The sequence below is a fragment of the Chiloscyllium plagiosum genome, unplaced genomic scaffold, assembly GCF_037043375.1.
Source record: "Chiloscyllium plagiosum isolate Xiang-an unplaced genomic scaffold, Cpla_swu_hap1 HiC_scaffold_36, whole genome shotgun sequence".
NCBI lineage: Eukaryota > Metazoa > Chordata > Chondrichthyes > Orectolobiformes > Hemiscylliidae > Chiloscyllium > Chiloscyllium plagiosum.
In genome coordinates, this window is record NW_028270174.1 from 42,691,323 (window position 1) to 42,714,429 (window position 23,107).

The 23,107-nt window shown below is 42.8% G+C and overlaps 1 protein-coding gene across 1 annotated transcript in view; it reads right to left on the minus strand.

Moving 5' to 3' along the window:
• The window catches only part of LOC122546924 (scavenger receptor cysteine-rich domain-containing protein DMBT1-like), an 84,029-nt gene that overhangs the window by 50,005 nt on the left and 10,917 nt on the right, over positions 1-23,107 (minus strand). The window contains exons 7-11 of the mRNA XM_087980118.1: positions 22,073-22,387; positions 18,011-18,319; positions 4,490-4,795; positions 2,601-2,909; positions 1,873-2,187 (exon numbers count right to left, since the gene is read on the minus strand). Of these exons, the coding sequence (XP_087836244.1) occupies positions 1,873-2,187; positions 2,601-2,909; positions 4,490-4,795; positions 18,011-18,319; positions 22,073-22,387 (1,554 nt within the window). The remainder of the gene's footprint in view (positions 1-1,872; positions 2,188-2,600; positions 2,910-4,489; positions 4,796-18,010; positions 18,320-22,072; positions 22,388-23,107) is intronic.

Genomic DNA, 23,107 nt, shown 5'->3' on the forward strand with positions numbered 1-23,107 from the left:
AAATTATGTCCTTAAATGTCTGTCACTGTTTAAGTCATGTCTTATATTTTGTTTCTCAGTATTCTTTAGCCAATTCTATAATAATTCAACTCTTCACTATGATTGCCTTTACTTAAGTTTAATTCCCTTAAATTGAATGTGAAATTCCTCGAAGATCCTTTACAATCAAATCATGAATGATCTTGTCATTACATTGAGTATTGAGTACAGGAGTTGGGACGTCATGTTGCGGATGTACAGGACATTGGTTAGGTCACTTCTGGAATATTGTGTGCAATTCTGGTCTCCTTCCTACAGGAAGGATATTGTGAAACTTGAAAGGGTTCAGAAAAGATTTACAAGGATGTTGCCAAGGTTGGAGGATTTGAGCTATAGGGGCAGCTGAATAGGCTGTTTTCCCTGGAGTGTCAGAGGCTGAGGGGTGACCTTATAGAGGTTTAGAAAATCATGAGGGGCATGGATAGGGTAAATAGACAATATCTTTTTCCTGGGTGGGAGAATCCAGAACTGGAGGGCATAGGTTTAGGGTGAGAGGGGAAAGATATAAAAGGGACCCTAAGGGGCAAATCTTTCACACAGAGGGTGGTGTGTATATGGAATGAGCTGCCAGAGGAAGGGGTGGAGGCTGGTAAAATTACAAAATTTAAAAGGCATCTGGATGGGTATATGAACAGGAAGTGTTTAGAGGGATATGGGCCAATGCTGGCAAATGGTTAGGTTAGGTTAGAATATCTGGTTGGCGTGGACAAGATAGACTGAAGGGTCTGTTTCCGTGCTGTCCACCTCTATGACTCTACAAGTTACCAGATTCCAAACTGCTTCTTCCCTGGATGGTTTCACAAGACATTATTTGAAAAATCTCTCCCATATGCAAAGATTAAAATGGCCCACAATTATGGCAGTACCTTGCTTCCAGGCTGATATTATTTCTTGTTGTATACTCTGTCCTGCAATATAACTGCTGTTGGGGAATTGATAACTCCCATTGGTTATTTATGTACCTTCCCATTTATTAGTGGGCGGCACGGTGGCACAGTGGTTAGCACTGCTGCCTCAGAGACCCGGGTTCAATTCCGGACTCAGGTGACTGACTGTGTGGAGTTTGCACATTCTCCCCGTGTCTGCGCGGGTTTCCTCCGGCTGCTCCGGTTTCCTCCCACACTACAAAGATGTGCAGGTCAGGTGAATTGGCCATGCTAAATTGCCCGTAGTGTTAGGTAAAGGGGTAAATGTAGGGTAATGGGTGGGTTGCGCTTCGGCAGGTCGTTGTGGACTTGTTGGGCCGAAGGGCCTGTTTCCACGCTGTAAGTAATCTAATCTAATCTTATCTCTATCCAAACTGATTCTAAAACTTGATCGCCTCATCTAATATACTTTCTCAATATTTTACTGATCTCATGCTTAACAAACAGAGCTACCCCTCCTCCATATTCTTTCTGCCTGCAATCCAATAATCAGTTCCAGCATTGGTCATCTTGCAACCACCTTTTATAATCTTTGCACCATATTATACCCATTTCTGATATTAATTTGTAAAACTTGTTTCAAATGCTGCATGCATCCAGATAAAGACTATTTAGTTTTGTCTTTGAGCCAATCTTCCCTGTTCTGGACTTATTTGCAACTTCATTCCTTTGATTGTGTGCACCAATACCTTATCCTTTTTCTTCAATTTTTCCCCTCACTTGATCCTCATGTGATATAGTTTAAAACTCTAACTACATGCCTCGTTATTTAATTTGCTAATACACTGCTTCAAACGTCGGCCAGTAATGCAAAAATAAGTTTCTGTTCCACTACGGCAGTTTGAGAATCTATGCATAAAAGATACAGATCTAAAATATTCATGTGAAACAAGTATCTCTCACTCACCTGAACACGTAACTCCAGCATCCTGACTGTGTGTGCAGTTATTCCCCACTTGTGGGTTAGCAGAACATTGATCGAGGGCAGACTCTGTCCCATTACACTTCACATCATCCAACCAAATGTGTCCAGACCCATATCCATAGTAGGCTCCTTTCGGTGCTGACAGGGCTGTCCCACAGTTCAACACTCTGCAGACCACACTCGCTGCTTTTTTATCCCAGCTGTTGTCACAAACAGTTCCCCAGATGGAGTTACGATAGACCTCAATTCTCCCGGAACACATGTTGGTACCATTCACCAGCCGGACAGGTACTGGACCTGAGTAGAACAGGTAAGACAGTTAAACTAGTCATAGATTTTCTGGGAAGTTGTTGTCTGCATATTTTATCACAGGTATCAAACTCCCACGCATATCCAGACCTATCCTACTTCCCTAATCTCTCCTATATCAGCAGTTTTCGCCATGATTCCAGCTCATATCCCAGGGTAATGCTGTCCAAGGTGATAATGAAGCATGAGCCCTGAATTGCGTGGACTCCCTCCCAAAGGTCCAGCAAAGATAGCAGAAACCATGTCTTTCTTGTCCTTTGTGAGGATCTTGGTACCACTCAGTATGATAGATGGATCCACTGAGATATTGCGTGAGCCTTCACGTCAATAACAGTCGCTCACCTGGTCAGAACATTGTTATAAACTGGCAATAAGGTGTTTTTCATGCCAGCCCCACTCACCTGAACAGATCACCCCAGCATCTTGGCTGTGTGTGCAGTTCTTCAAGGAAGTAACAGAGCACTGATCGAGGGAAGGTTCTGTCCCAAGACATTTCACTCCTGAAACCCAGATGTTCTCACTCCCCGCTCCAAAGTAGGCTCCAGTCTGTGCCGACAAGGCTGTCCCACAGTTCAACGCTCTGCAGACTACCTCCGATGCATTTATGTCCCATCCATTGTCACAAATGGTTCCCCAGACGGAGTTACGATAGACCTCAACTCTTCCAGAACACATGTTAGTACCATTCACCAAACGTAAGGGCACCGGACCTGCAACAGTGATGGAAACTGATTTGAGGTAATCTGGTTAAATGTGAGGTGATGCAGTTAGACATGACAATTAAGGTAATTGAATATAAAATAAACATTGAATCCTGAGTAGCACCAAGGATCAGAGGGATCTTAGCGTTCATAGCCACTGATCTCTTAAGGCATCAGGGCAGGTAGATAAAGTGGTTAAGAAGTCACGTGGATACTTTCCAGTATTAGCTAAGGCACAGAGTTTAAGAGCAGGGAGGTTATGCTGGAACATATAAAATGTTGGTGAGGCCAAATTCTGGAATCCACATTATTGGTGGGATTGATTGTAATGGAGGTGGTGCAGAGAAGATTTATCAGATCATTGCCTGGGTGGGAGAGTATACTTATGCAGAGATTGGACAGAATGTGGTTGCTTTCCTTGGAGCAGAAGAAATTGGAGTGAGGGACGTGATTGAGATGCATAAAATTAAGAGGGGCATAGATGTAATGGACAGCAAGGAGCATCAATGATCATTCGACATTGATTTAAACTAAGAGGCAAGAGGTTTACAGAGAATGTGAGGAAAAATGTTTTAACCGACATGGTGATGGGAACCTGAAGATTACTGCTTGTAAGGGTGATGGAGGCAGAATCCCTACAACATAGATGCAGGTCATTTGGGCCATCAAGTCTCTACTGACCCTCTGAAGGTCATCCCACCCAGACCTACCCCGTCCCTGTAATCCTGCATTCTGATGGCTAATCCACCTAGCCTGCACCACCCTGGAAACTATGGGCAATTTTGCATGGGCAATCCATCTAACCTGCACATCTTTGGAAGGAAACCGGAGCACCAGGAGGAAACCCATGCAGACATGGGGAGAATATGTAAGCTCCACACGGACAGTTGCTTGATGGTGTAACCAAACCCAGGTCCTTGTGCTGTGAGGTAGCAGTGCTAACCGTTAAGCCACTGTGCTGCCCTTTAAGGAACATTTCAATGTCCACTTCTGGTGCCAAGGCATACAAGGCTATGGGCTAAGTTTTGGACAATGTGATTATAGTAATTAGGTGGTCGTTATTTAATGCTGAAAACCCTCTCTCTGTGCTGTAGACCTCGCTGAGTCTATGGATTTTCACTGGAGTTATCAACTGGAGATTTAAGATGGTTAGGTTCCACCCTGTACTACCAAGCATAAAGAACATAAAAGAATGCAGGATCCAGAGGTCATTCATGGCTGCTCTGTATTAAAGCCCCTTCTTGCATAAATTCTGCACTGGCTTCAAACTGAAAAAAATGGTTTCTCTTTTCTACACGACTAAAATCTTTTAGCCTCTTTGACAACTTGATCAGATCACTCTCTGATCTCCTATACTTGAGGAATTACAAATTTAGTCCCTGTACCCTGTCAGATTATTTAACTCTTTTACACCCCAGAGCCTTACTGGGTCATTTTTCCTGCATCCCTTCCAATATCAACATAAGCAAATGCACAGGTTTGGACTAGTAATACTGAAAATGTACATTCTAATGTCCTAGGACAATTTGAGAACAAATACATACAATAGAAAATTAAATTTTCTCACCAAAGAAGGTCACCATACTCACCTGAACAGGTCACTCCAGCATCCTTCCTGTTAATGCAAGTATTCACCCCCCATGGATTGGCAGAGCACTGACTGAGGGCAGACTCTGTTCCAAGACATGTCACATTATCCAACCAAATCTTCCCGCTCCCGTTTCCGTAGTCACCTCCTGACAAGGCTCTCCCACAATTCAACATTCTGCAGACCACATTCATTGCATTTGTGTCCCAGCCATTAGCACAGACAGTCCCCCAGTCAGAGTCATGATAGACCTCAACTCTTCCAGAGCACATACTGATCCCATTCACTAATTGTACAGGGACTGGACCTGGAATAGAAGCAGGAACACAATTAATCTGTGAGTTTATCAACAGAAGCAACATGAGAACGTGAGAAGGCCATTCAGAAACATGACAATTTCTGCCATTCAATTAGGTAAACATTGATTTGTAACTCAATACCAAATTATATGCTTTTGCTCCATATCATTTCTTATTCCTCGCTAATACAAATCGTCAGTCTCTGTCTTGAAAGGTTGAACAGAATCCTTTGCTTTGTGTAAGGTAGTGCTTCCTGACATGACCTATGAACAGCCTAGCTCTAACTTAACACACTCGATTGTTTGGACTTGCACCACCAGAGAAAACTGGTTCTTTTCATCTCACCTATCGGCAACAGAGGGTGCTGCTGAGAAACAACTGAGGAAGATTCTGGGAAGTGTGACGATTCCTGTTTTTTTTTGAAGACAGGTTGTAAGGTAGAGGTATTGAACTGGATACTGAAGACAACTTGTGCAAACAACTTGTGAGGCCTTGGGCCTTTTTTAAACAGTCTGAATGGTTGAGGCTGGCTCTCACAGATCCGGATTTCTGGGTTTTATTTTTCAGTAGCATCAGAAGCCTTTGGGGTCTCAAAAGAATTGGAGCTTCAGTCAATGTCTCTTTGCTGCTATTTTCTCTGAATCTTCTCTTGATGTTCTTCCCTCCTGGATTGAAGAATTGTAGTGAGAATCTGTGTCTGAATCTGCCTTTTTGCCAAGGGGTGTGTTTCTAGGATATTACTATATTGGAACAGTTAATTAGTAAAGGTACTGTATCTACTCCAGTTGGTCCTGCTATAATGCATGTTTTCTCAAAGCGAATTGGCTACAATGCGATTGAAGAATTTAGACCATTATTTGTAGAATGTGAACCTTCCTTCCCTGTATTGGCTACAATGCGATTCTAGTCCCATTGGCTTAAATGATGCTGCTTTTACGTGATTTTTTTATAACGTGGGATTGCATGGGAACCGAACTATCATGTTTTGTCAGAACAAATTGTATTTGGTTAAGTTTTCCAATAGTTAAGTTATTCTAAATTCTTCTTTCTTTTGTTTGTATTTTAACTGCAATGTTTAAATAAATTGTGTTTTGCGTAACAGTGACCAGTTGCAATGCATCTGGAATACAGCACTTCACATCTACCTTTAAAATAAGCAAAAGGGTCTGGTCTGGTCTATAACACCAGAGACCACCGAGGAGTGAATAAAGGGGAGGCAAGCTCCACGCGAGTGGCCACTTTGAGAAAGGTTGCTTTGTGGTTGAACTGCTGCTGGAGGTTTAAGTGAAGGCTTAAGTGAATACCAGATCTCAGTGAGGAGGTTGATCAGCAGCGAGATATGGCAGTCAGAGGAGTAGTGAACTATTGCAACTGCTGAAGGCACGAGGGCAAAGGACAAGTAGAAGGAAATTAAACTGTGAAGTTGCAACCATCAGGTAAATGGTAAGTAGTTTCACTTTTTTGTTATTTTCTCTTGGCTTTGCTGCTGTTGTTGTTAAGGGTTAAGTCATGTCATGAGATGCTAGATCGGTGTCATACTCTTAGAGTCATAGAGTAATAGAGATGTACAGCATGGAAACAGACCCTTCGGTCCAACCCGTCCATGCCGACCAGATATCCCAACCCGATCTAGTCCCATCTGCCAGCACCCGGCCCATATCCCTCCAAACCCTTCCTATTCATATACCTATCCAAATGCCTCTTAAATGTTGCAATGGTACCAGCCTCCACCACTTCCTCTGGCAGCTCATTCCATACACGTACCACCCTCTGCATGAAAAGGTTGCCACTTAGGTCTCTTTTATATCTTTCCCCTCTCACCCTAAACCTATGCCCTCTAGTTCTGGACTCACCGATCCCAGGGAAAAGACTTTGTCTATTTATCCCATCCATCCCCTCATAATTTTGTAAACCTCTAGAAGGTCACCCCTCAGCCTCCGATGCTCCAGGGAAAACAGCCCCAGCCTGTTCAGCCTCTCCCTGTAGCTCAAATCCTCCAACCCTGGCAACATCCTTGTAAATCTATTCTGAACCCTTTCAAGTTTCACAACATCTTTCCGATAGGAAGGAGACCAGAATTGCACGCAATATTCCAACAGGACATTGGTTAGGAGTGGCCTAACCAATGTCCTGTACAGCCATAACATGACCTCCCAACTCCTGTACTCAATACTCTGACCAATAAAGGAAAGCATACCAAACACCTTCTTCACTATCCTATCTACCTGCGACTCCACTTTCAAGGAGCTATGAACCTGCAGTCCAAGGTCTCTTTGTTCAGCAACACTCCTTAGGACCTTACCATTAAGTATATAAGTCCTGCTAAGATTTGTTTTCCCAAAATGCAGCACCTCGCATTTATCTGAATTAAACTTCATTTGCTACTTCTCAGCCCATTGGCCCATCTGGCCCAGATCCTGTTGTAACCCGAGGTAACCCTCTTCGCTGTCCACTACACCTCTAATTTTGGTGTCAAAATTAGGGGACCCAGCACTGATCCTTGTGGCACTTCACTGGTCACAGACCTCCAGTCTGAAAACCAACCCTCCACCACCACTCGCTGTCTTCTACTTTTGAGCCAGTTCTGTATTCAAATGGCTAGTTCTCCCTTTATTCCATGAGATCTAACCTTGCTAATCAGTCTCCCATGGGGAACTTTGCCGAATGCCTTACTGAAGTCCATATAGATCACATCTACTGCTCTGCCCTCATCAATCTTCTTTGTTATTCAAAGTTTGTGAGAAGATTTGTAGCTCGGGTGCTTGTTGCACAAAACACTATATAGGACAAACAGGAAGACAGCTAACGATCCGTATCCACGAACATCAACTAGCCACGAAACGACACGACCAGCTATCCCTAGTAGCCACACATGCAGACGACAAGCAACCTGAATTCGACTGGGACAACACTACCATTATAGGGCAAGCCAAACAAAGAACAGCCAGGGAATTCCTAGAAGCATGGCACTCATCCACAAACTTCATCAACAAACACATCGACCTGGACCCAATATACCGGCCACTACAGCGGACAGCTGAAACTGACAACCGGAAGCGGCAGGGACAGGCCACTATAAATGCCGGAGGAAACACCACTGAAGCGCTTCACAGGAGGCTCCCAAGCACTGAGGATGTCACCTAGACAGGGGACGAAACGTTTGCAACAAAAATTTCCAGCTTGGCGAACAGAACCACAGCAGCTTCTTTGTTATTTCTTCAAAAAACTCAGTCAAGTTTGTGAGACATGATTTCCCATGCACAAAGCCATGTTGACTATCCCGAATCAGTCCTTGCCTTTCCAAATACATGTACATCCCGTCCCTTACGATTCCCTTCAACAATTTGCCCACCACTGAGGTCAGGCTCACTGGTCTATAGCTCCTTGGCTTGTCTTTACCGCTCTTCTTAAACAGTGGCACCAGGTTTGCCAACCTCCAGTCTTCCGGCACCTCACCTGTGACTATCGATAATACAAATATCTCAGCAAGAGGCCCAGCAATCACTTCTCTAGTTTCCCACAGAGGTCTCGGGTACACCTGATCAGGTCTTGTGGATTCATCCACTTTAACCGTTTCAAGACATCTAGCACTTCCTCCTCTGTAATTCCTGAGTGATTTGGGAATTCAAGGACCCTCTGATGTCACTTGCAGGAAGTTTGTCTAGCTGCAGTTCCTGTCTGATCACTTGATGGCTCTGAGTTGTGGCTTAATTTACTTTGGAATGTCTGCAAGGCTGAGGAATCATGGATAGCAGGCTCTGTAAGTTGGTCACTCTGCAGATAAAAATTACTGGAGAAAGTGAGGGCTGTAGATGCTGGAGATCAGAAGATCTCCTGAAGAAGGGCTTATGCCCGAAACGTCGATTCTCCTGTTCCTTGGATGCTGCCTGACCTGCTGCGCTTTTCCAGCAACACATTTTCAGATAAAAATTACCGAGCAAGATAAGGAATGGGTGACTGTCAGAAAAACGAACAGTGGGAAGGCAGTGTCGGGGTCCCCTGTGGTCATCTCCCTCCAAAGCAGATGCACCATTTTGGATACTGCTGGGGGAAATGGCTCACCAGGGAAAGATGGCAGCAGGTTCATGGCACCATGGCTGGCTCTGTTGCACAGGAGCATAGGAAAAAGAGTGGCAGAACTACAGTGATAGGGCATTCACTTGTAAGGGGAATAGCAAGGCATTTTCGCGTTGTAAACGAGTGTCCAGGATGGTATGTTGCCTCCCTGATGCAAGGGTCAAGAATATCTTGGAATGGCTGCAGGACATTCTGGAGGGGGGAGGTGAACAGCCAGCTGTCACGGTCCATAAAGATACCAATAAGACAGGTTAAGAAAAAAGGATAAGGTCCTACATGCTGAATTTAGGGAGCTAGGAGTTAAACTCAAAAGTAGGACCTCAAAGGTAGTAATCCCTGGATTGTTACCAGTGCCACGTGCCAGCCAGAGTAGAAATGGCAAGATAGATAAGATGAAAATGTGGCTTGAAGGATAGTGCAAGAGGGGAATTCCTGGGACAGTGGAACCAGGTCTGGGGGAGGTGGGACCAGTACAAACCGGATCCTGGGAGGAATGTTTGCAGGTGCTGTTTGGGAAGGATTTAAACTAATATGGCAAGGAGATGGGAACTGATGCAGGAAGTTGGGGGATGTAAAGTGGAGACAGAAACAAAAGGCAATCAGGGAAAAAGTGAACGGTGAAGGCAGAGAAACCAAAAACAAAAATCAAAAAGGGCCACATTACATCATAATTCAAAAAGGGCAAAAAATCTCAAAACAAGCCTGAAGGCTCTGTGTCTCAATGTGAGGAATATTCTTTAATAAGGTGGATGAATTAACTGCACAGACAGTTATTAGTGGATATGATGTAATTGAGATCACGGAGACCTGACTCCAGGGTGACCAAGGATGAGAACTCAACATCCAGGGGTATTCAATTTTCAGGAAAAATAGATGGAAAGGTAAAGGACTTGTTGGTTAAGGTGAAATTAGCACAACGGTAAGGGACAACATTAGCCTGGATGCTGTGGAATCTGTATGGGTGGAGCTGCAGAACACCAAAGGGAAAAAAAATGTCAGTGGGAGTTATGTACAGATCATCAAACAGTAGTTGTGAGATTGGGGATTGCATCAAACTGGAAATTAGAGATGCATGCAGTAAGGATCTGGCAGTTGTCATGGGTGACTTCATTCTGTACAATGATTGGGCCAACCACACTTGTAGCAATATAATGGAGGAGGGTTTCCTGGAAAGCATGAGGGAAGTATTGGTTTCCTTGACCAATAACATCGAACAGCCAACTAGAGAGCAGACCATCCTAGACTGAATAATGTGCACAGAGTAAAACAGGGAAGGGTGCTTATCCATTGACAACAAGGGAAAACAAATTTTGATGGTGCAAGGCATGCATTTGCTAAGATAAACTGGCCAAGGATGCTTAAAGGTTTCACAGTGGATAGGTAATGACAGATATTTAAAGAACATATGGATGAACTTCAACAATTGTACATCCCTCTCTGGTGTAACAGTAAAACAGGGAAGGGTGCTTATCCAAGGATAACAAGGAAAATCAGGGATAGAGTTAAAGCCAAAGAGGAAGCATATGATTGGGCCAGAAAAAGCAAACCTGAAGAGAGGGAGAAATTTAAAATCCAGCAGAGGACGAAAAAGGGCTGAATTTGGAAGAGGAAAATAGAATATGAAATGGAATAAGCTTGCGGAAAACATAAAAACTGACTGCAAAACGTTCTATTGGTATGTGAAGAGAAAAAGACTAGTGAAGACAAATGTACGTCCCTTATAGTTAGAATCAGGTGAATTCAGAATGGCCAACAAAGAGATGGCAGACCCGCTGAACAATTACTTTGGATGTGTCTTCGTTAAGGAGGACCTAAATAACCTTCCGGAAATGCTAGGGGTTAAGAGGGTCAAGAAAGTGGCCATAAAAATAGTGAATGCATAGGGGATCATTTTCCAAAATTCTATAGACTCTGGATGAGGGTAGCTAAGGTAACCCCATTTTTTAAGGGCAGGAGATGAAAATGGGAATTCAAGGTCAGTTAGCCTGAAACTGGATGTGGGGAAAATGCTGGACTCAATTATTAAGGATATAATAACTCAGCATTTGGAAAGCAGCGGCAGAATCGGTCCAAGTCGACATCAATTGACTAAAGGGAAATCATGCCTGACAAATCTTATGGAATTTTTTGAGGGTGTGACCAGTAGAATGGACAAGGGTGAATCAATAGATGTTATGCATCTGGACTTTCAAAAGGTTTTTGACATGTTTCCATAAGAGATTGGTAAGCAAACTTAAAGCTCATGGTATCGGAGCTAATGTATTAACATGAATAGAGAACAGGTTGGCATACAGGAAACAAAAAGTTGGAATAAATGTGTCCTTTTCAGAGCGGCAGGCAGTGACAAGGGGGATGCCACAGGGTTTAGTGCTGAGACCCCAGCTGTACACAATGTGCATTAACAGTTTGGACAAGAAATTGAATGCAACATCTCCAAATCTGCAGACATCACTAAGCTGTGTGGCAGTATGTGCTGTGAGGAGGATGCTAACAGGCTGCAGGATGACTTGGACAGGCTGGCTGATTGGGCAAATACTTGGCAATATGTGGCACTGGGACAAACACAGGTCAGGCAGCATTTGAGGAGCAAAAGAGTCAATGTTCTGATGAATGGTCCTGCCTGAAATATCAACTCTCCTGCTTCTCAGATGCTGTCTGATCTGCTGTGCTTTTCCTAGCACCAAACTTAATCGACCCTGACTCTCCAGTATCTACAGTCCTCACTATCCCCTAAATACTTGGCAAATGCAATATAACGAGGATAAATGTGAGGTTATCCACTTTGGTCACAAAAACAGGAAGGCAGATTATTATGTGATTGGTGGCAGTTTAGCAAAAGGTGAGGTGCAACGAGACCTGAGTGTCATGGTGGAACAACCACTGAAGGTTGACATGCAGGTGCAGCAGGCAGTGGGGAGAGCCAATGATATGCTGGCCTTCAAAGCGAGAGAATTTGAATATAGGAGTAGGGATGTCTTGCTGCAGTCAAACAGGGCCTTGGTGAGGCCACGCCTTGAGTTTTGATCCAGCGAAGGTTCACCAGACCAGACCAGCCCAGACCAACAGGACTGATATATGAAGAAAGACTGGATCGACTGTGCTTGTACTCACTGGAATTTAGAAGAATGAGGGGTGACCTCATAGAACCATTTAAAATCCTGATGGGCTGGACAAGCTAGAAGTGGGGAGAATCTATCAATGTTGGGAAAGTCCGGAACTAGAGGTCACAGTTTAAGAATAAAAGGATTGAGATGAGGAAGAATTCCTTCACTCAGGGAGTAGTGGACCTGTGGAATTCTCTCCCACAGGAAGCTGTTGGGGCCAGTTTGTTAAATATATTCAAGAGGGAGCTGGACATGGCCCTTGTGGTTAAAAGGATCAAGTGGTACAGGGATTGGTATAGTGAATTGCATTATCAGCCATGATCAGTTTGTATGGTAATACTGGCTTGAAGGGCCGGAAGGCCTACACCTACACCTATTTTTTCTGATTTGGAGATGCCGGTGTTGGACTGGAGTGTACAAAGTTAAAAATCACACAACACCAGGTTGTAGTCCAACAGGTTTAATTGGAAGCACACTAGCTTCTGGAGCGACGCTCCTTCATCAGGTGATTGTGGAGGACTCCACAATCACCTGACGAAGGAGCGTCGCTCCGAAAGCTAGTGTGCTTCCAATTAAACCTGTTGGACTACAACCTGGTGTTGTGTGATTTTTAACTTTTTTTTCTATGTTTCTCCTTCAAACATTGAAATAACTGACATTTCTTTCATCCTTTGAGCAAAATGCAGTTGCAATCACTTGTTCGACACTGCGAAGAATATTATGCCTAATTCTGACCATCGCATTTGTGAGATATTGTACTTTAGGTCCCTTCACTAACCCACTTACAAGTGTTTTATATTTCCCACTCACAAGCGTTTTATGTCTATTTATTCATAACTCCTGTACTAACCCACTCACAAACAAACACCACATTCCTGTTTCATTCATTCATAACTCCCTACTATTCATGCATTCATTCATAAAACCGTGGTTCTGTAGTATATTTTACTATCATGAGACAGACCAAATTTAAAACAACCTCTGCTAATAAAAAACAACCCTTTCAAACTCATTACTGCATTTTCACACCTTATTAGCTACCTCTGAATAAGCATAGCGTACAGAACAATACCATCCCTGCCATCATGTCTCCATGAAACATTATGATATTAATGAGCCCTTACCAACTGTCTCCCAGACCGGAATAGTTACAGAACATCAAACAGTTTCCCCAATTACTATGTACTTGTTAAATACTTTTTAACTGGGCCATTATCCCCTTAAGAAACTAGCTGTCAAAACAATGCTTAAGTGAAATTGCATGAATGAATGAAAACAGAAAATAGTAAAAAAAGTCACAACCCAATTCCAATAATCAGTTTAATAGTCTTCAATCTTTTATTAAATACAGATATAATTTCTAACTTCTTTAGAGCATATAGGCCTAGTATTTTTTGCTAACATTTACTAACTTAAAAGACAAAAGGACTAGCGCCTCTTAATTATCTGGAACCAGTGTTCTGGTGAAAAGGATAAATAGAGTGGTCACCAGAACTTTAAACTTGTGAGTCAGGGGGAGGGAAAGGGAAAGCGACAGGAAGTATGGAGTCAAGTAGAAAGATAAGCAGCAGGTTAGCATGTGTGCAGGTTTAAGTTCAAGACAGGCTAGGAATGAAGCAAAAAGGAAGGAGAACTGAGGCCATATTACTCGAGATGTTGGAAATCATGAGGATAAGAAAATTAGCATTAAGGCGCTTTACCTGAATGCCCGTGGTATTCGTAACAAAGTAGATGAATTAACAGCACAAATCATCGTAAATGATTATGATGTGGAATGCATCACAGAGATGTGGTTGCAGTGGATTCAGGACTGGCAGTTAAACATCCATGGACTTATAACTTATCGAAAAGACAGGGAGGTTGGCAGAGGGGGTGGGGTTGCCTTGTTAGTTAAGAACAAAATTAAATCTATAGCACTGAATGACATAGGGTCAGATGATTTGGAGTCTATGTGGGTGGCGTTGAGGAAACACAAAGGCAAAAAAACCGTAATGGGAGTTATGTACACACCTCCTAGTAGTGGCCAGGATCAGGGGTGCAAGATGTATCAGGAAATAGATGGGGCATGTCAGAAAGGGAAGGTCACAGTGATCATGGGGGACTTCAATATGCAAATGGACTGGGCGAATAATGTTGCCAGTAGATCCAAAGAAAGGGAATTAATGGAATGTTTACAGGATGGCTTTTTGGAACAGCTTATGATGGAGCCCACAAGGGAGCAGGTTATTCTGGACATAGTGCTATGTAATGAACCAGACTTTATAAAAGATCTTAAAGTAAGGGAACACTTAGGAAGCAGCGATCATAATATGGTAGAGTTCAGTCTGCAATTTGAAAGAGAGAAGGCAAAATTGGATGTAATGGTTTTACAGTTAAACAAAGGTAATTACAGGGGCATGAGAGAGGAACTGACGAACATTGACTGGAAGCACAGCCTAGTGAGGAAGACAGTAGAGCAACAATGGTCGGAGTTTCTGGGTGTAATTGAGGACACAGTACAGAGGTTTAATGCAAAGAAAAGAAAGATTCTCGCCAGGGGAGGGGCGGTGGTGGGAATAGACAGCCATGGCTGACAAAAGAAGTCAGGAAATGTATCAAAGAAAAAGAGAGAGCCTATAAAGTGGCCAACAGCACGGGAAATCAGAAGATTGGGAAGACTACATAAACAGAGGATAACAAAGAAAGAAATAAGGAAGGAGAGGATCAAATATGAAGGTAAGCTAGCCAGTAATATTAGAAATGATAGTAAAAGTTTCTTTCAATATATAAGAAACAAACGAGAGGCAAAAATAGAAATTGGGCCGCTCCAAATTGATGCAGGAAGGCTTGTGCTGGGAGATAAGGAAATAGCTAAAGAACTTATTAAGTACTTTGCATCAGTCTTCACAGTGGAAAACATGAGTAATATCCAAACAATTAAGAACAGTCAGCAGGCAGAATTGAGTATGGTAGCCATTACAAAAGAGAAAGTGCGAGAAAAGCTAAACAGTCTAAATATTGATAAATTTCCTGGCTCCAAAATTTCTAAATTCTTGGAAGTGCAGGGTGGATTAGAACAAGTCAGCATGGATTTAGTAAGGGGAGGTCATACTTGACAAAATAATTAGAATTCTTTGAAGAGGTAACAAGTAGGTTAAACCAGGGAAACCCAGTGGATGTTATCTATCTAGATTTTCAAAAGGCCTTTGATAAGGTGCCTCATGGGAGGCTGCTGTGTAAGGTGTGGGCCATGGTGGTTGATGTGAGCTACTGGCATGGATTGAAGATTGGCTGTTTGACAGAAGGCAGAGAGTTAATATAAAAGGTTCTTTTTCGGAATGTCAGCCAGTGACAAGCGGTGTCCCACAGGGTTCAGTGTTGGGGCTGCAGCTGTTCACTTTATATATTAATGATCTGGATGAAGGGACTGGGGGCATTCCCGTGAAGTTCGCTAATGATACGAAGTTAGGCAGGCAGGCAGGTAGTACTGAAGAGGTGGAGAGGCTGCAGAAGGATTTAGACAGTTTAGGAGAGTGGTCCAGGAAATGGCTGATGAAATTCAACATGAGCAAATGCGAGGTCTTGTACTTCAGAAAGAAGAATACATGATGGTGATCAGATGGGCCAATGGGCTAAGAAGTGGCAGATAGAGTTTAATTCAGATAAATGCGAGGTGCTGCATTTTGGGAAAGCAAATCTTAGCAGGACTTTTACACTTAATGGTAAGGTCCTAGGGAGTGTTGCTGGACAAAAAGACCTTGGAGTGCAGGTTCATAGCTCCTCGAAAGTGAAGTCGCAGCTAGATAGGATAGTGAAGAAGGCGTTTAGTATGCTTTCCTTTATTGGTAGGAGTATTGAATACAGGGGTTGTGAGGTCATGGTGCAGCTATACAGGACATTGGTTAGGCCACTGTTGGAATATTGCGTGCAGTTCTGGTCTCCTTCCTATCGGAAAGATGTTGTGGAACTTGAAAGGGATCAAAAACATTTACAAGGATGTTGCCAGGGTAGGTGGATTTGAGCTATAGGATGACCTTATAGAAATTTATAAAATCATGAGGGGCATAGATAGGATAAATAGACAAACTATTTTCCCTGGAGTCGGGGAATCCAAAACTAGAGGGCATAGGTTTCGGGTGAGAAGGGAAAGATATAAAAGACACCTAAGGGGCAACTTTTTCACGCAGAGGTTGGTATGTGTATGGAATGAGCTGCCAGAGGAAATGGTGGAGGCTGGTACAATTTCAACATTTAAAAGGTATCTGGATGGGTATATGAATGGGAAGGGTTTGGAGGGATATGGACCAGGTGCTGGCAGGTGGGACTAAATTGGGTTGGGATATCTGGTCGGCATGGACAAGTTGGACTGAAGGGTCTGTTTCTGCGCTGTACATCTCTATAACTCTATGAATATTTCTAAATGGTGAGAAAATTCATAAAGCCAAGTACAAAGGGATCTGGGATTGCTAGTCCAGGATTCACTAAAGGTTTATTTGCAGATTGAGGCCGTGATTAAGAAAACAAATGCAATGTTGTCATTTATCTCAAGAGGGTTGGAATATAAAAGCAGCGATGTGCTTCTGAGACTTTCTAAAGCTTTAGTTAGGCCTCATTTAGAATACTGTGTCCAATTTTGGGCCCCTATACCTCAGGAAGGACATACTGGCACTGGAGCGTATCCAGCAGAGATTCACATAGATGATCCGTGGAATGATAGGCCTAACATATGATGAACAGCTGAGAATCCTGGGATTGTATTCATTGGAGTTTAGAAGATTTCTAATAGAAACTTTCAAGATAATGCATGGCTTAGAAAGGGTGGACGCTGGGAATTTGTTTCCGTTAGGTGGGTAGACTAGGACCCGTGGGCACAGCCTTAGAATTAGAGGGTGTCAATTTAGAACGGAAATGAGGAGACATTTCTTCAGCCAGAGACTGGTGGGCCTGTGGAATTCATTGCCACGGAGCGCAGTGGAGGCCGGGACATTAAATGTCTTCAAGGCAGAGATAGATAAATTCTTGATCTCGCAGGGATATAAGGGCTGTGGGGAGAGAGCAGGTCAGTGGCGTTGAAATGTCTATCAGCCACGATTTAATGGCGGAGTGGACTCAATGGGCCAAATGGCCTTACTTCCTCTCTTTTGTCTTATGGTCTTAATTATGCAAGCAGATGGGAAAGGCACTCTTTATCCCATCAGAGTAACAGCCAGCACTTAGCACATGTTTTAACGCATCTCCTGTCTCCCTGGACAGAAGCCCCTCAAACCTTTGTGGTGTAGATAAAAAAAATGTAATACCATAGTAATGGAAATTTAATCTATGTAAGAACTGTGTTCAAAGGGGCTCTTGTATGATCTATATATTGGGATTCTACTGCCACCTTGAACTTGTGCTACTTGTTGCTGAATAAAGGAGGCTATTTTCACTACTCACAGACTTCAGTCATTATTTGAACATGATCCCACACACTTTAACATTTGCAGAGTGGAAAGGAAATTTCAGTAGATGAAGTAGGCTTTGACAGAGTAAATAAGGAAAACATCTTCCAGTGGTTGCAGGTTCAATAAGAAGAGTTCACAGATTTAAAATTATTGGCAAAAGTATCAGAGGGGCAAATAAGGAAATGTGTCTTTTCGTAATGATTAGTTGGGATTTTGAACATGTTGCCTTAAAATGCAAAGATAGCATATTCAACAGTAATATTCAAAAGGGGATTTTGATAAATTCTTGGAAATTATTTTAAAAAGTCGCACTGGAAGTGAGATTGACTGAACAGCCCTTTCACAGGTATGATGGGCAGACTCACCATCGCGGCAAAAGTGAGGACTGCAGATGCTGGAAATCAGAGTCTAGATTAGAGTGGTGCTGGAAAAGCACAGCCAGTCAGGCAGCATCCAAGGAGCAGGAAAATCGACGTTTCGGGCAAAAGCCCTTCATCAGAACCACTCCTTGTACTATATCCAAGCAACTAAACAAGAGTGCAAGTTGACGGACCCTGGTGGGCAGACTCTTCCTTGGGCAGATAACAAAACATGAGGCATTTGCCAAAGAGATCAGTCTTACCTGAGCAGCTGACAGCAGCTTCCTGGGTGTGCGAACAGTTACTGCTCCTGAAGGGGTTTGCGAGGCACCGATCGAGAGCAGATTCTGTCCCACTGCATTGCACGCCACTCAACAACATCTCACCAGCCCCCTGTCCATGATAAACCCCAGTTACTGACTCGGCCTTCCCACAGTCCAGCTGTCTGCAGACGATGTCTCCATTGATGAGATTCCAGCCATCATTACAGATCGTCCCCCAGGTGGACTCATGAAGGACCTCCACTCTCCCTGAGCACATGTTTCCACCAATCAGTCTGACCGGGAAAGGCCCTGTGAACAAGGAAATTCTATTTGAGTATTATACACAAGAACAATTAACACTGAGGATGTTGTGTAGGACCACATTAATATCAAGAAATCATATCGCAGTCTGTCCCTGTACAATCTGGCACCTACTTCTCTTTATTTCATCTAACTTTGCTATACCTTCCTATCCTTCATTTAAATCTGTGTTGTCTATCACACATTTATGTATATAACCATGTAAAATTTCTCATTAAGATAACCTCATTGTGCCACACTGAGCAATTTTTCGTGCCCACGTAATTTCAACTTAATCTCAAATCATTACGATCTAGGGTGTAGGTTTGCTCGCTGAGCTTAGGTTTGATATCCAGTAGTTTCATTACCTGGCTAGGTAACATCATCAGTGGTGACCTCCAAGTGAAGCGAAGCTGTTGTCTCCTGCTTTCTATTTATATCTTTCTCCTGGATAGGGTTCCTGGGGTTTGTGGTGATGTCATTTCCTGTTCGTTTTCTGAGGGGTTGATAGATGGCACCTAGATCTATGTGTTTGTTTATGGCGTTGTGGTTGGAGTGCCAGGCCTCTAGGAATTCTCTGGCATGTCTTTGCTAAGCCTGTCCCAGGATAGATGTGTTGTCCCAGTCGGAATGGTGGTTTTTTTCATCCGTGTGTAGGGCTACGAAGGAGAGAGGGTTGTGTCTTTTTGTGGCTAGCTGGTGTTCGTGTATCCTGGTGGCTAGCTTTCTTCCTGTTTGTCCTACGTAGTGTTTGTGGCAGTCCTTGCATGGAATTTTGTAGATGACGTTGGTTTTGTCCATGGGTTGTACTGGGTCTTTTAAGCTTGTTAGTTTTTGTTTGAGAGTGTTGGTGGGTTTGTGTGCTACTAGGATTCCGAGGGGTCTTAGTAGTCTGGCTGTCATTTCTGAAACTTCTTTGGTGTATGGTAAGGTGGTTAGGGCTTCTGGCTGTGTTTGGTCTGCTTGTCGTGGTTTGTTCTTGAGGAATCTGCAGACTGTATCTTTTGAGTATCTGTTCTCCTTGAATACATTGTATAGGTGGTTCTCCTCTGTTTTTCGAAGTTCGTCTGTGCTGCAGTGTTTGGTGGCTCATTGGTATAGCATTCTGATACAGCTTCGTTTGTGTGTGTTGGGATGGTTGCTAGTGTAGTTAAGTATTTGGTCAGTGTTTGTCGGTTTTCTGTATACGAGGTTTGTAGTTCTCCGTTGTCCTTTCTTTCGACTGTGACGTCCAGGAATGCGAGTTTGTTGTGGGTTTCTTCCTCCTTGGTGAACTTTATGCCTGTGAGGGTGTTGTTGATGACGTTAAATGTCTCTTCTATCTTGTTTCGTTTTGTGATGACAAAGGTGTCATCTATGTAGCGGACCCAAATTTTTGGTTTGATGGTTGGTAGGGCTGTTTGTTCTAGTCTTTGCATTACCGCTTCTGCTATGAATCCTGATAGTGGAGATCCCATCGGTGTGCCGTTGGTTTGTTTGTAGATTATGTTGCTGAAGGTGAAGTGGGTGGTGAGGCACAGGTCCACTAGCTTCATGATGTTTTCGTTGGTAATGTGATTGATGGTGCTTGGTGTGTGTGTAATGGTCTCTTCGAAAAGTGTGGTAAGTGTTTGTCCTATGTAGTGTTTTGTGCAGTCCTTGCATGGGATTTTGTACACTACGTTAGTTTTGCTCATACAGGACAAACAGGAAGACAGCTAACGATCTGTATGCATGAACAGCAACTAGCCATGAAACGACATGACCAGCTATCCTTAGTAGCCACACACGCAGATGACAAGAAACATGAGTTCGACTGGGACAACACTACTATTATAGGACAAGCCAAACAGAGAATAGCCAGGGAATTCCTAGAGGCATGGCACTCATCCACAGATTCTATCAACAAACACATCGACCTGGACCCAATATACCGGCCACTGCAGCGGACAGCTGGAACTGACAACCGGAAGCGGCAGAGACAAACCACTATAAATGCCGTAGGAAACAACACAGAAGCGCTTCACAGGAGGCTCCCAAGCACTGAGGATGTCACCTAGACAGGGGATGAAATGTCTGCAACACAAATTCCCAGCTCTGCAAATAGAACCACGACCTATCCAATATCTCTGCAGCTACTTCCTTTAATATACTAAGATGCAACCTATTTGGTTCAAAGACTTATCATTCTTTAGCTACATTAGTTTCCTGGGTACTTCTTCTAAAGTGATAGTCATTGTGTTTATTTTGTCTTTCCTTTAGCACCTTGGTTATTTAATATCTTTGCAATGCTATTCATGTTCTTTCCCATGTTGCTCAATATTTAATAACTCCTCTGCTATTTCCTCATTTCCCATTATTATTTCCCCAGCATCATTCTCTAAGGAGCTTGTGTGCATTTTGATGTCTTTCATTTTATAACTTTAAAGAAGCTCTTCCTGTCCATTTTATGTCACGTGCTAGTTTGCCCTTATCATATATTTTCTCTTTCTATTTTATTTTAGTCATCTTTTGTTGGCCTTTAAACCTTTTCCACTCTTCTGGACCACCACAAACCTTCGTCATGTTGTATGTTTTTTCTTTCAATTTGATACTATCCTTACCTCTGTTTGTTAATTTTGGTCACTTTATTCCCTTCTTGGATGCACTTCTTCCTCATTGGCATATATCTTTGCTGTGAGTCATGATCTATTTTCTTAAAAGTTTGTGATGGTTCCTTAATTGTCTTGTCTGCTAAACTCTTTTTTTCAGTCCAACACAGTCAGCTCTGCCTTCATTGTTCTGTAATTACTCTGATTTCAGTTGAGCACAAATATTTTTGACTCACATTTCTCACTTTCAAACTGAATGCTGAATGTTATGATTAGGGAATCTTTTAGTCTGAGATCATTTATTAAACCCTCTCATTTAGTTTAATGCTCATTTTTTATTGTTCTAGTTATTTGATTCACCAAGACACTGGTGCCAGATGGTTCAAGTGAAGCACAAACCACCAGTACAACACCCTTCTACCCCAATACTGATAATCATTCCTATAGTGTTCCCTGGTTCATTTTTAAAGCCATGTATAAATGCAATTTGTTATTAACTGAACCCAAGTTCCATCCCTGGCCTGCTCTGTTGTCTGTTCTCATCCAATGTGGTACTGAGTGCAGGAAAGATACTAATTTGAACCATGATACTTGTAATTGAATTGAATATCTTGGCTACAACACAAAATAAAATACTGCTAATACTGGAAATCTGAAATATAAACAGAAGTGTCTGTGAGTGCTCAGCAGTGTCAGGCAGCATGTGCGGACGGAAGAAGGGTCATGAACCTGAAACAAAAACACAGATTTTCTCTCCTAAGATGCTGCCTGACCTGCTGAATATGCCAAGAATTTTCAGTTTTATTTTGAATGTTCTTGGCTGCTGATTCCAAATGTGCCCCACAAATTCGTGAAATTAAGTCAGATCTAAGCAGAATTCCTTGCAAAGTTAAAAATCACACAACACCAGGTTTTGGTCCAACAGATTTATTTGGAAGGAGTCGCTTTTGGAGTGCTGCTCCTTCACACAACCACCTGAAGGAGCAGTGCTCCGAAAGCTAGTGCTTCCAAATAAACCTGTTGCACTATAACCTGGTGTTGTGGGAGTATTAAGTTTGTACACCCCAGTCCAACACCAGCGTCTCCAAATCACGAATTCCTTGCAGGGTCATGCCACAAATCTCTGGACCATAGATATCTGAGCAGTTGTATTCCCCTCTCCAAGATTCATTAGAAATAAAGTTTGAAGTACCAGAGCAAATGACTCCAACATCCTGGCCATGTGTGCAGTTATTCACCCCAATCGGACTTCTGGAGCACTGATCAAGAGCAGACTCCATCCCCGAACATTTCACATCACTCAGCCAGATGTCTCCAGTACCATCTACATAGTTGGCTCTGGTCTGTCCTGACGCGGCAATCCCATAATTCAACATTCTACAGACGACATTTGCTGCATTTACATCCCAGCCATTATTGCACACAGTTCCCCAGGCTGAGTTGTGAAAGATCTCAACTCTCCCAGAGAACTTATTGGTTCCATTCACCAGCCGTATTGGTATTGGACCTGGAATATGATGGAGAATTGAAGAATGATACATAATAAAATGAATTTAGGACAGGTATTCAGATGAAGTATGAAATTTTAAAAAGGTTTACATTTACATAGTACCTTTCACCATCTTATGAGGTCTCAAAGTGCTTTATATCTAAAATAGTACCTATGAGATGTAGTCACTGTTCTAATGTAGGAAACATGGCAGTCAAGTTGTACGCTGCAAGTTCTCACAAACAACTGTGACAATGACCACATCATCTGTTGTAGAGATGATGGCTGAGGGTTAATTATTGACTAAGGACAATGCAGAAAAGAGATTGAAAACAACAGACAAGAAAACAATGTTACACAAATCACTAAGAGTCAGTGTAACACCAAAAAGAGATCAAAAGGGCCTAGTTCCTCAAGTAATAGATATTAAGTTGTGGCTGTACAGAACTTTGGTTAGACTGCATCTGGAATAACTGTGTTTAGGTCAGCACAGAAATGATAGGGGCGGCACAGTGGCTCAGTGTTAGCAATACAGCGTCAAGGACCTGAGTTCGATTCCAGCCTCAGGCGATTGTGTGGAGTTCACACGTTCTCCCTGTGTCTGCGTGGGTTCCCTCCAGGTGCTCCGGTTTCCTCCCACAATCCAAAAGATGTGCAGGTTAGGTAAATTGGCCTTGCTAAATTGTCCATAGTGTTAGGTGCATTAGTCAGGGGTAAACATAGGGGAGGGGAATGGGT